General features: G+C 46.5%; 1 protein-coding gene across 1 annotated transcript in view; it reads left to right on the forward strand.

The window, feature by feature from the left end:
• The first annotated feature begins 344 nt into the window (after positions 1–344).
• LOC107115633 (immunoglobulin superfamily member 1-like) overlaps positions 345–14,336 on the forward strand; it is a 16,813-nt gene continuing 2,821 nt past the window's right edge. The window contains exons 1-4 of the mRNA XM_015417369.1: positions 345–363; positions 1,771–1,836; positions 5,120–5,425; positions 7,054–7,421. Coding sequence (XP_015272855.1) covers positions 345–363; positions 1,771–1,836; positions 5,120–5,425; positions 7,054–7,421 — 759 coding nt within the window. The remainder of the gene's footprint in view (positions 364–1,770; positions 1,837–5,119; positions 5,426–7,053; positions 7,422–14,336) is intronic.

The following is a 14,336-nucleotide window of genomic DNA, read 5'->3' on the forward strand; positions in this document are numbered from 1 at the left end:
GCATGCGCACACATGCGCAGCCGGCTGCCTCGGTCTCCCGTCGGTGGCTTCCTCCCCGGCATCTGATCGTGCCGGGGAGCAACGGCGCGGCGGCTCAGGGGATCTGTGTGATCCCGCCGCCGCGTGTCTCTTTTGGTGCGGCTCTGAATAGCCGCACTTTGGCCGTGTTTTTTTCTGCCGTGTGGCAGGGGCCATAGACAATCAAAACTCCAGTGGTCAATCAGACACCTTGCTGGGCAAAAGCCCCATCTGGCCCCATCAGCTTTCTAAAAAATGCTTGATGGACACCAGGAAAGGTGTTGGCAGGCACTGTGGCACTTATGGGCACCCTGTTGGGGACCCCCATGCCAGAGCGGGAGCCATGTAAGTAGCAGCAAAATGAAACAAGTATCCATATCCACTGGTACCTTGAATGCTAACAAAATTTATTTCAGCATAAGCCTTTGTGAGTCGGTGCACACTTGATAACATTCATGGATTTTTCATCCATTAGACAAATAGATTTTTGCAGAAAGCTTCAGACAATAGAAAGGCAGGACAAAGGAAATGTTACATAAAGAGATGTTTTAAACCGTTCACATGTTGGCAAAAGTAGGATAAACATAAAATCAGATGTAATCTGGGAAAGTACAAGATGAAATATGATAAATATCCAGTTAAAAAGGTAAAGGTTCCCTTGCTCGAAAGCCAGTTGAATCCGACTCTAGGGTTGCGGTGGTCATCTCTGTTTCAAAGCCGAAGAGCCAGCGCTGTCCGAAGATGTTTCCGTGGTCATGTGGTTGGCATGACTAAACACCAAGGTGCACGGAACGCTGTTACCTTCCCACCGAAGTGGTACCTATTTATCTACTTGCAATTTCTTGCTTTCGAACTGCTAGGTTGGCAGGAGCTGGAACTAGAGACGGGAGCTCACTCCGTCATGCGGCACACCCGGGTCTCGAACTGCTGAACTACCGACCTTCCACAGCCTGCAGTTCCGCGTCTTAACCACTTGAGCCACCGCATCCAGTTAGACAAATACAAATGTTTTGATAGGAAAAAAATTAACATCTGCAAAGGTGGGATAGGCTAAGATATTAGCACCCATAGTGAGTGGGAGGGGCCATGGCTCAGTACTAGAGGATTTGCTCGTCATGCAGAAAGTCCCACTTTCAATCCTTCACATCTCCAGTTAAAATGATCCAGGAATACCTGATGTGAGACACTGGACAGCCCCTGCCAGTCTAAGTAGACAATACTGACTTTGACAGACCTATGGTCTGATTCAGTATAAGGCAATGTCATGTGTCCATGAGTGAGAAACCCCACGTCCTTGTTCAGACCTGGAGGGGTGATAGTATTGAACACCTTGATAAATTCTAAATCAGCCATACCACATTGGATCTTCCCTTTGAAAGTTTAAAAAAAAAAAAATCTTCAGATACCAGAAAACACAGCTGGTCTAAGCTAAACTTTCACTTCATGGCATGTAGATTTTGAAAACTATTAACTTCCTCTGTTTTTTTTTAATACGCTGAGTCTTCAGCCTGGGGAAAATAGGGATGTGGTTTATCCACCATTGAAGGGTGTTGACTCCTTCCTTCGATCATACAGACACTGGAGGCATTATGGGTAATGATGACTTTGCCACAGAGCGCTGCTGTATTCCCGAAGCTGCACCCATCAGCTGAGATCATTATTCAGAGGACACCAGAGCAAGGACACTGCTGCACACAGAAGGTTCTCCATGAGGCTCTCCGTGGCCATCACCTTTCTTGGTTGGTATTGCAGATGGGCAGTCAGTAGCACACAGAAGGTTCTCCTCCATGAGGTTCTCCGTGGCCATCACCTTCCTTGGTTGGTATTGCAGATGGGCAGTCAGTGAGATCAGAGGGTTTGTAACAGCAGGGTGGCTGAGTGGAGGTGGAGGGGAAACCAGAGACCTAGCATCAGTTCCCATTCAGATACTTTGCCACTAATGGAACCATCTCCTTTCCAGGGTGGTGGATGGCTGGTCGATGGGTGATATCTAGAGGTGAGTATCTGTTGACAAAAGTTTATCAGGAATGCAGACAGAGTGGGAGTTAAATGCCATAGCCTCCCCCAGCCTAATTTGCTTTTTCTTCCCCATTCACAACCAGTTGTGCTTGTCAAATGATCCTAGAGGATACCAGTAGCTCCATCAATGTTCCCTCTAAGCTGTAGAGTCCTGTGAGCAAAAAATTCTACTTTGTGAGCTACCGGCATTAAAGTTCTGAGCAGGTGATTTGCAGATGATACTGCATTAAATTAGTGTGTTCTGGAGCCATCCTTCCTGAGCTGAGACAAAAATGTGTGAGCCAGAGGCTAAAAAACTGTGAGGATACCAGTAGCTCCATCCTCATTTGCTTCTGGCTAACTTATGTGAGTCTTGGTTTCCCCCGCTGTAAATGGAGACTAATCTTCCCAGGTGCTGCCTTCAGAACTTGTGGGTCTCTCCGATGGACCTGTGGCTTCTTCTAGTGACGGTTGTAACAACAAGAAAATAGTACTGCCAATGAGTACGGCATGAGGGGGAACTAGGGTTGCAGGTTTTATGGAAATACCAACTTTTCAAGTGCCCTCTATCACTTTTAACCACAGTTTTGTCTGCAGCATTTAGCATAGGATACTTTCCAGCCCGCTGTCCAATGCCTCACATGCTGATTCCTGAATACAAAACTATTTCTAAGACACAAGAGAAGGCCAGATAAGTTTCATTCCTGGTTTGCTGGTGATCCCATGGCTTTCCCCCTTCATTCATCACAGCTCCTACTGATCTTGCTAATCCAGCAGTCAGCACGGGAATCAGCACAAGCCCTGAGTGGACTGTGGGTGTCTGGCATGCAGATTCCCACTGATTGAAGGCATGGGTCATTCACTAAATCCCCCACCTGGGCTCATTTCTTGGTGTAAAGGAAGGGCAGGCAGCTGGCGCCATAGCATCTCAGTCCCAAATCTACAGGCTTCCCATCTAGTCCCCAGCACAGCAACCAAACCCCCCCAGTTCTGTGCCACGGCCTCCTCCTCGTGGGTGATATCTAGAGGTGAGTAATGCAGACAGAGTGGGAGTTAAATGCCCATAGCCTCCCCCAGCCTAATTTGCTTTTTCTTCCACATTCACAACCAGTTGTGCTTGTCAAATGATCCTTGAGGATACCAGTAGCTCCATCCTCATTTGCTTCTGGCTAACTTATGTGAGTCTTGGTTTCCCCCGCTGTAAATGGAGACTAATCTTCCCAGGTGCTGCCTTCAGAACTTGTGGGTCTCTCCGATGGACCTGTGGCTTCTTCTACTGACGGTTGTAACAACAAGAAAATACTACTGCCAATGAGTACGGCATGAGGGGGAACTAGGGTTGCAGGTTTTATGGAAATACCAACTTTTCAAGTGCCCTCTATCACTTTTAACCACAGTTTTGTCTGCAGCATTTAGCATAGGATACTTTCCAGCCCGCTGTCCAATGCCTCACATGCTGATTCCTGAATACAAAACTATTTCTAAGACACAAGAGAAGGCCAGATAAGTTTCATTCCTGGTTTGCTGGTGATCCCATGGCTTTCCCCCTTCATTCATCACAGCTCCTACTGATCTTGCTAATCCAGCAGTCAGCACGGGAATCAGCACAAGCCCTGAGTGGACTGTGGGTGTCTGGCATGCAGATTCCCACAGCAGTTTCTGTCAAGAGTTCTCTCAGCCCCACCTACCTCCCAGGGTGTCTGTTGTGGGGAGGGGAAGGGAAAGGAGTTTGTAAGCCGCTCTGAGACACCTTTGGGGTAGTGAAGGGCGGGGTATAAATCCAATCTCCTCCTCCTCCTCCAGTGTGAACTGGAACAGAGATTTTGTAATACAAGCAGGCAGATCTTCCTTCTCCTTCTTCCAGGTTGTTGCTGATGCAGTGTAATGAGCAGGTGATCTGCCTGAAGGGAGAATTCAAAGAGACTCCCCTGTGGCTGTTTTCCTCTCTCTTGACTCAGGGCCCAACTAGATGTCATGGGGTCCACAGCTGCAGGGGCTGTTTCGGCACCTAAATGATGCTAGGGAAGGCAACAGGACTGCATGGTCCCACCGCACCATGAATCAGGATCAGTCCCTCGCGGCAATTTTTAAATGGCCCAAGTCCAGCTCTAAGACAGCAGTGGCATCCACAGGTCCCACCCGGGGATGCCATAATGTCTAGTTTGGCCCTCGCAAGGGAGTCAGTCAGTGAGCAGAGCTGATATGGCTCACCTTTCAGTACTTTATCAGTTCAGAATATGACCCCTATTAAAAAAAAATTCTGTTGATAAGGAGACATTTAAAGAAATTAGGAGTAAGCTAATTAAAAATTGCTCAGTTGGCCAGTGTATAAAAAAAGAGAGAGACGGTCCCTGCCACACGGGGGGGGGGGGGGGTATGGGCAAAGTGTGGCTTTTTAAAGCCACACCAAAAGAAACACGAGGCACCAGGATCACATTGATCCCCTGAGCCGCGGCGCGTTCCCTCCACGGCACGATCAGATGCCAGGGGAAGCCACGGTGGGGAAAGGGAGGCTGCCGAACTGCGCATGTGTGAGCATGCGCAGTTCAGCCAGGACCCTGGGATGAGCCGGCAGAAGGACGCGTTGGCGATCCCACGGCCGGGCTTGATGCGGCCATGCTGGAAGGTCCACCTCGGTAGGTGGTGTATTTTTGCTGCGGCTTTTCGGGCGGAAGGGCCGGATCGGGGACAGGTGCGCAACGCTTCCCAAATGTTGCGGTGGGATCGCGCCCGTTTGCTGCGCCCCCGATCCGTCCCTCTCCCGGCCCAAAACCTTTCGTGTGACCAGGGCCGATTAATCACAATGAGATGTGCTGAAGACTTCCCAATGAACGGGCTCAGCAAGCAAACATACCTTTGTCCGGATTTCCTTGATGACATCCGAGCTGAGCTGAGCTCTTGATTAGATTCCCTTAGTGTCCTGGGGAAAAGATTTTTCCTGAGTACACTCTCAGCAGTTCTGCACCAGTACAGTAGCAGTGTGGTCTGGTTCAAAAACTAAACCATTGCATTTACCAGAGTGATAGATGAAGATGGGTATCCGTGTTAGTCTGACTTTGGCAGGTCCAAATCTTTAGCTGTTCTTGTTGTCTTTCTTTTGCAGAACTGCCTTATCCAAAGCCTTCTGTTTCTATCAGTTCCAGTGAGGTAGTTACACAGGGAGGAAATATCACCATCCATTGTAAGAATGAAAGCCCACCACAAGCTGAATTTTCTCTGAACAAACAAGAGGGCTCCTCTTTACACCGTCTATGTATAAAGAAGGCAGAGCAAAATGAGGTTATATTTACTATTTCCAGTGCCCATCAATCAAATGCAGGGATCTACCGGTGTATATATTGCTTAAAAATAAACGCTGCATATGAGAAATGTTCGGATTACAGCGATGAAGTCCATATCAATGTAAGAGGTGAGAACCTATCCTGGTCCTCATATACATTTTTCATAAATCATACTAAACTACGTGTTGTATTTCAAATGGAAAAGCTACACTGGCAAAATATACTTTGGATTTTAACAGTTAATCTCTCATTTTATGTGCTACTTCAATATCCCTAGCAACATTCTTCAGTGTGGCTGAGTATATTGGGTAAAACACCAAGCAATATGACACCAAGGATTTTTCCTAGACCCCAGCCTCTCCATCAGGGTGAGACTCACAATGTACTCTAGCCACAGAACATTATTTATGAGTTTACCCATATCCAGGGCTATTTTTGGGCAGGAACGCACAGGAACGGAGTTCCGGCTGGCTTCCAAGTTGGCCACACCCAGCAGGAACTCATTAGCATAATAGGCCACACCCAACAGCAAAAACTCATTAGGGTTGGCTACATTAGGGGTGTGTGGCCTAACATGCAAAGGAGTTCCTGCTACAAAAAAGCCCTGGGTGTTGGCAACAAACAAGGTAAACAGAATAAGAAGCAAAAGGTGGGTGTGGCTGGATGAGCACACTTCTGGTAACATGGGGGTGTGGCCTAATATGCCAATGAGCTGTGCTGTCAGGGGTGTGGCCTATTATGCTAATAAGTTCCTGCTGGGCTTTTTCCACCAAAAAAGCCCTTATGACATAGATTGCAACCAAGGAGCCAAGGTTTTTCAAGGCAAGAGGCATTCAGAGGTGGTTTGCCATTGCCTGCCTCCGCACCACACCCCTGGTATTCCTTGAAAGTTTCCCATCCAAATACTAGCCAGGGCCGGCCCTGCTTTGATTCCAAGATCTGACAAGATTGGGCTAGCCTGGGCTATCCAGGTCACGGCTGACCTCCTGCTAGCACTATTAATTTCAGGTAGTTTTGCAGAAGTACACATTGCTTCAGGGGTGGGAATGTGCTGATTTCACCTAAAGGATACAAGAGGGGCCGGGTCTTAAGAACAAGAAAGAAATAAGATGCAAGTTTTGTTGTTTGGTTTCACAGTCTCAATTTTATCCAAAATATACAGAGAGTTTTTGTGAATAAGTGACCCCAAAAGACTATAGCCACATTTCCCATTATATTATTGGCCTGCAGATATCCCATCACCTTTTTTTCTGCAGTCTAGACTAATGATTTGCTCCACATCCTTTCTCAACATTGAGTTCTTAACTCTTTTTTTTAAGTACCCATAAGGCACACTCTTATTATTTTTCATATTATACACCAACAAACAAACATACTACATAACAAACATCCACTTACACACATAAAACATACAAAGAGATCAGTATATTTTCTTATAACTCTATTACCATATTTAAAGAATTTCTATAAATTTGCTTAAGTTTTCTGTATACTCTTATCGTTTCATTACCATAGTTTCTATTTAACTTAAAAAGATTAATAATACCAAAAATTTCATTACGTTAAGCTATGCATTTATGTTGTACCAATCATACAGTTTTTTCCACGTCTTTTGAAATGTTAACTCTCTATACACCTGTCAGTGAAACAAGTAATGCAGAAAGTCTTTGGCATTCCATACATGAAAACTTTTGTTCATAACCTTAATGGCTGGAAACAGCCATCCATACCCTAACTGTGTTGTTCCTTCCCCCAGATCCCAAGCTTGCCAAACCTTCCATCAAGGTGAGACACAGAGGACCGCTTGCCTCAGGCCTGAATGTCACCATTGAGTGCCAGGGACCAGGGAATGGTCTGAACTTCTCCTTATACGAATCCAAGGTTCTGAGAGCATCACAGGTGACACAGCCAAATGGAGATAGAGCAGAATTTTCTTTCTTCATAGAAAGGATGGAGAAAGCTACTAGTTATGCCTGCCAATACAACCGCAAAGAAAATCCCTTTGTCTGGTCAGAGCCAAGTGAGACCGTAGAGCTTGTAGGACGAGACAAGGACTCAGGTTTGAAGCTTTTCATATATCTGTCTCAAAGCAAACAATGCATTTTGTCTTATTTCCCCTTTATAGTAAGTTAACTTGTGGTTAGAAATGTCATAGTCCCATCTTTTTATATCAGTCCATTGTTAATGGAGGATTTCTTGATTTCTATGCAACAACGATACACATCCTTGTTACCATCACCAAAACTATAACTAATTCTGGACCACTGAGTCCTATATAGTCCTTTAAGAAGCTTTTAAAAAGTACTTTAAGTTCCTTTGACAATTTGTATGAACAATAACTCTAATCAATAACCATTCTTGTTCCCTAAAAGGTCTAGTTAATGAGCATCACCAAAACATATGAATAAAATCTGCATTCACAGCTTGACAGCACTAGCATTCTGCATTCTCCAGATTATAAATATGCTTAAGTTTCAAATGCATTAAATAACAGTTTTAACTGTAATATATAAATGTTGGAATATGCAAGGTCTATTGTGTATAGATAAAGAAAATTACAAGAACATCCTGTAGGGGGCAGCAGAGAGGACACCCAGTTATCATAGTGAGATTAGGGACTATCTACTATTTTCAAATACTCTTCTTCCTGTCTCCTGATCAGCTCAGTTGGGGTTTTTCCTGCTCCTGCTGAGATCTCTTCCTGACTCTCTCCTAGCTAGTTAAACAGTTAGACTTCTCTTTCTCTCTTTCTTACAAAGTTTATTCTCATCTTAATAAACTGACTTTATTATTTAAACAGCTTGCACTCCACTTTACTGCATATCTATACTCTGCCAACAATAAAAACTCTTTCATAGAAGTATAAATATTAATTATATTTTTATCTGTATTTCCCTAAACATAGTCCCATCCTTTTTGCAAGATCTTTTCGCAATATCTTTTTCTCCTTTACTCTTAGTCTTGCTCCTTGGGGCCAAACTACATGCTGTGTTTTACACGAGTTCCCAATGAGGACCTCTATAGCTATATTGCAATCCCTGGTGGCGACTCTGTGTAAAAGCTCCATGGGGGCTCAATTCAAATTGGGGCCACAGAGCAGGGGGAGGGGTTCCTCCTGTGCTATCATCCTGATACAAATGAGGCCCCCCGCAGGGCTTTCATGTGCAGTTGCCACCCGAGACTCACAGCTGCACTATGGCTGTCGGTCCCCATTGGGAACTTGTATAAAACATAATGTATAGTTTGACCTTTAACTGGTAAATTATTTAGTAAAGGTAAAGGTTCCCTTGCTCGAAAGCCAGTCGAATCCGACTCTAGGGTTGCGGTGCTCATCTCCGTTTCAAAGCCGAAGAGCCAGCGCTGTCCGAAGACATTTCCGTGGTCATGTGGCCGGCATGACTAAACACCAAGGCGCACGGAACGCTGTTACCTTCCCACTGAAGTGGTACCTATTTATCTACTTGCAATTTCTTGCTTTCGAACTGCTAGGTTGGCAGGAGCTGGAACTAGAGATGGGAGCTCACTCCATTATTATTTAAATTATTTAAAAGCCCATAAATTTCTCCAACATCGCCTTTGCCTATAGACCTTCCTACTATCAGTTCAAAACTTCATTTTTGTTCAGCCCAATACACACATACTTCAAGGTTTCTGCATAATAGGAAGCTTTTTTCCCTCCCCTTCAAAGTCCCTGCATATGATGTGGGATTATGGCTGTTCAAGCCAGACAGTTCCATGGGGACCTAGAGACACATTGCAGACAATCAAAAAATTGCATGCTTAGATTCCATATGCACCCCTTTAGTAAAAGCGAGGTTGGGTTAGAACGGATAAAAGGAAGTACTTCTTCACCCAAAGAGTGATTAACACTTGGAATTCACTGCCACAGGAAGTGGTGGTGGCTACATGCATGGAGGGCTTCAAAATAGATAAGCATATAGAGCAGAGGTCCATCAGTGGCTATTAGCCACAACGTATAGATAGGGGCTCTGGGGCAAGTGATGCTCTGTCATCTTGGTGCTGGGGGCGGTCAACAGTGGGAGGGCTTCTTATGTCCTGGCCCCACTGGTGGACCTCCTGATGGCACTGGTATTTCTGGCCACTGTTAGTGATACAGAGTGTTGGACTGGATGGGCCTTTGGCCTGATCCAACATTGGCGTCTCTTATGTTCTTATGTTCTTATGATCTGGGAGACCCAGGTTCAAATCCCCACTGTGCCATGGAAGCTTGCTGGGAGACATTAGGCCAGTCACACGCTCTCGGCCTCACCTACCTGACAGGGTAGGACAGTGGTGGCGAACCTTTTAGAGACCGAGTGCCCAAACTGTGACCCAAAACCCACTTCTTTATCGCAAAGTGCCAACGCGGCAATTTAACCTGAATACTGAGGTTTTACTTTAGAAAAAACAACTCACACATTAACTTAAGATGATCCAAACAAAGTAAGGAAAGCAATCCCAAATGCTTTCATTTACTTAAAATTATTTGGCAGAGAATTTGACACTTTAATGATGGTCTGGGCCTGGCTGGGGCAATGGCACAGAGAAGGCTCTGAGTGCCACCTCTGGCACCTGTGCCATAGGTTCGCCACCACTGGGGTAGAAGGAGAGGAGAATGACGTAAGCCACTCTTGAGTCCCTACCGGGAATACAGCAAATAAATAAATGAAGTAAATAAATAAATAGCACAACATGTATACATAATGAAAAACTGCCTACTTTGTATCATTTTTCTTATGCTGCTACCTATGGGGAAAGTTAAAATTTAAGCAGGGTGCTGGGTTCAGTTCTCCCTTTAACAGAGCCTTTATTAACAGAGCCTCTTACCTCTTACCTCTTACCTCACCTCCAAAAATACATGCTTGCAATCTGATCTTCCCAGCACTAAGGACTAGAAACCCCTGCCCCCCCCCAAAGGAAAACTGTACCAATTCCCGTCCTTTTGCAGAGCAATCACAACACATGCAGCCCTCAGTGACATAAAGCAAGGATAATCCCGCAGAGAGGAATCCCTAAACCTGTAGGTCTGCAATTGCACTGCGCTGCAGGGACAGCAGGGCTTTTTTTGTACAAAAAACCCAGCAGGAGCTCATTAGCATAATAGGCCACACCCCTGAAAGTGCAGCTCATTACCATATTAGCACACCCATGCCTTCCCTTGGCTTGCCCAGGTGCCCCACGGCTGCGGAGAGCCCAGGCAAGCTGGCCCTTGGACAGGCCAGGGTAGGCATAGGGAGGCATTTAAATGCCTCCCCAATCCTTCCAGGCCCCCCCCTGGCCTGCCCGCCTCAGAGTCGCTGGAGGGGGGGTGTCGCTCTCCAGGCCTTCCCTCTGTAGCCAGGCACGTGGAGGTTTTGGCTGTAGTGGGCGTGGCCAACTCTGAAGCCAGCCGGAACTCCGTTCCTGTGCGTTCCTGCCCAAAAATAGCCCTGAGGGACAGTAAATAATTAGGGAACTATGGGAAAGGGAGCAGATCACCGGTAGAGCTCATGCTTTATTTAGACAGAGCACACGGCTAAGGCAGTCGATGAATGTCAAGGGTCCCCTTCATGACAGCCGCTTCCCCAGACCCCAGAAGGCTACCACAAGGTCCCCAAAGTAACCACACGGGAAGAGGCAAGCATGTGATCTTTCCGACAGGGATCATTGCTCTCTCGTTGGGGTTCGGGACATTTTCCTGCCCCACCTTCCACTTGCGCTGCTTGCCGGCTCTCCCCCGAGCATTTGGGCACCCCCTGCAGGCACACTTTCACTGCCCCCTCCCTTCAACCCCCCTCCCGGACTTTAGACTGGCAGCCAAAGCAGCTAATCATTCATTCTTGCCCTCTCTCTCCCCTGGCCCTCTTTTCAAATAGCGTGGCAAGCTGTGAATGCCTTAGAGGGCTTCCCCAAACTCTAGAAAGGTTCCTTCCTCTTGCAAGAGTTCAGCCATCCTTTCGGTTGTCCTGGCAACCCTGCCAATTATAGTGGTTGCTCAGGCAACCAAAAGGCCCAACTCTTCCAAGCGGAAGGAATCTCCCAAGAATTCGGGAAGCCCTCTGTGGCATGGGTCGGGTAGAGCTGCCAACCCAGGTAGGGCCTGGAAATCTCTGGCTTTGAGAACTCATTTCCAGACTACAGAGATCAGCTATTCCCTATGAGAAATCCCCCTCCCCAAGTCGGCACGAGAACCAGTACAGAACCTGTAGTGTATTCAAAGCTGCCTTGAATGCATGATATGTTGTGAAACACCTAATTGAAGTGTAATGTAAAGCTTCGTCCTGGGCTAGGATCCAAATCCATCCAATCGTGTTACTAGCCCAGGAAGCACCTAACCAATCACTTTCATGCAAGACCCTGAGCGGGAACATCCGTGATGGTTCTTATGTGAACAACCTTATTGGTTGGTAATTGTACAGTGGGTGTGGCTACATTAGCCGGGAATGTTTAAAAGCAGGACAGCTGCAATGTAAAGGCTGTTCTGGCTATCAGATGTTGATCCGTGTTGGAGTTGTGTTCGAATTGAAGAATAAAGTTGTGTTCTTGCTGGATCACTCTCCGATTTCATTGTTAAGCGAGCGACTTAACAGAAACTAAATAATGTACAAGCACCTGCTCTTTCTCCCTCCCAGACCTAATAGGAGCTCAAGCAGTGGAGGGATTGTTCTCAGGAAAATAGCAAGAGAGAACTCCCCAGTGCCACAACCTGCTCCCCTTCTTGGTTGCTTTTCGAGCTTTAACATCCTTGGTGAAACAGCCAATCACAGTTCTCCAACATCATGAGTCCTTTGGCCCTCAAGCATGCCTAAATGAGGGGTGGTACAGTCCTCCCAAAGGCAGTTTGTCATCTCTAGTCTCGCATAGGAAAGAGTTCTTAAAAGAAAACCCACGTGGAAGTTTGCCAGGTGACAAAAATTTATGACACAGAGAGAGAGAGAAATGGGGGGAAGATTTTGAAAATCTGAAGCAAGTTTCTAGTGCTTTTGGTTGTCAAGATACACTTGAAGAGATGTAAGTAGCCCCTGGTGAAATTTCAAAAGTTGTGGGTGGTCAGAGAGAAGGAGCTTTCGTGTTCTGCATAACTCTGAAGCGGAAGCATGCAAAATAAGGAGAACAAACAGAAGAAACAATGGGAAAAAAAGAAGTATATATGTATGAAGCAGGGGTCATTTCCTGCGGGAGTGCACAGGAGCCGAGCTCCGGCAGTAAGGAGCCCAGGGGGCGGGCACATGCAACAAGCCCTGCCCGCTGCTCCAAGCAACCCTCAGTCAAGCCACGAGGAGCAAGAAACAGCCATGAATTTCCAGACCCCCCCCCCCCAGCCTGTCTTCAAGTACAAGCTCTCCCTCCTCTGTGAGGGCAGATCTGTGCATCCCCCCCCAATAGCTAGCAATCCAAAACAGTCCAGTGGAGCCTGAGCGGTGGGTGTTGCCTTCTGACACACTTCCGGTGATGTCAGGGGGTGTGGTGTATGCAAATAAATTATGCGAATAAGTTATGCTAATGAGTTCCTGCACTTCTTTTCCTACGAAATGACCCCTGGTATGAAGTGGCTTCCTTTATTAATACTGCTGTAATCCAGTGGTATATTTGGCTATCTGCATGCAAAATTAGTATAGTAAACACAGCAGAACAGCTATCAAGCAAAAGGCTCCCTCCATTAAAAAAAGGCTGTTTGGGAGTTAGAAAACACTGGGAAGGAGAGTGCTGTGTTGACAGTTCTCGGGTGCGTTCAGACGGCTCTTTATATACGTGCGAGGCACAGGTGTCTCATGGATTTCAATGTAATGTCTAGACATCAACATCTGGGAAACGTCCATCTTCCGTGAGTATCCCGTTTTGCCGCGCTTGGGAGCCGTACTAAAAAGATACTACTTTAAATCTAGAGTTTTCGGCTCCGACGGGCCACTCGTGGACTTTCCCCCGTCTGATCATTCCAGCGCGCAATTAATTTTTTTAAAAAAATCTTGATTCCGCGCATGCACGAATAACCGAGGATGCAATATCATGCCTATGCGCATGTGCAAACTTTTGGTTTTTTAAAAACAAGCCACCGCACGCGCACCTCATTCAGTAGGTGCCATCTAGACAATCCATCTAGACAGCGGAAGCAGCGCACGGTAAGGCGATTCCCCTTGGGGATGTCTGCTCGTGCGAGGATGAACTAAAAAGATCGGGATCTAATTTGAGCCGGCATAATGGTGGGATTAGCTGTCCGTCTGAACGCACCCCTCGTTTGCAGCGTACCAGGAGGACAATATCTCACAGATTCTCTCTGATCTACAGGCTCCACTGCCAAGGAAAGAAATCAACCAGCCAACTGGGGAAAGAGCCCTGCCACTCTTTGACTTTGAAGTTCCCGCGAACACTTTAGCCATGTATTCTAATCCCTGACATGTCAGCATGTCAGCTCAAAATCCTCCTTGTTTCTGGCGATGGCCACAGTGATAAAAGACTCGAGGCTTAAGTCTGAACTCCTGATATGAAATTGAAAGTCATCTTTGGCTGTTGTGCTGTACGGACACCCAGCGGGAGACAGCGCTGATGCTGTGTCTTTATACTGAAAGCCCTCTGTGCTTAACATTTGCAGACGGGAGTGGAAACTAGATAAATGAAATGCCAGAAGTGTCAATAAGAACTGTGTTTAGACTATACCTCCTTAGGAATGGCCGTTATACCACTTGCAGTGGGAAGACTGTTTGACAACTTTTTATACTAGAAGGCTACTCTGAATGGGGGTGGGGATGCGATGTACCTGTGCACCACTTCAGCTGGTCAAGTGGCAACTTCCAGTGTCACTCTCTTCTGTACTAAAGTGGCTTTCCAGATTTTTAGTATTGTAAGGGTTATATAGGGAGCTGCGGTGGCTCAAGTGGTTAAGACGCTGAACTGCAGGCTGTGGAAGGTCGGTCGTTCAGCAGTTCGAGACTCAAGTGTGCCGCATGACGGAGTGAGCTCCCGTCTCTAGTTCCAGCTCCTGCCAACCTAGCAGTTCGAAAGCAAGAAATTGCAAGTAGATAAATAGGTACCATTTCAGTGGGAAGGTAACAGCATTCCGTG

Source organism: Gekko japonicus, unplaced genomic scaffold (genome assembly GCF_001447785.1).
Source record: "Gekko japonicus isolate JY-2015 unplaced genomic scaffold, Gekko_japonicus_V1.1 scaffold2313, whole genome shotgun sequence".
In the NCBI taxonomy this organism is placed as follows: domain Eukaryota; kingdom Metazoa; phylum Chordata; class Lepidosauria; order Squamata; family Gekkonidae; genus Gekko; species Gekko japonicus.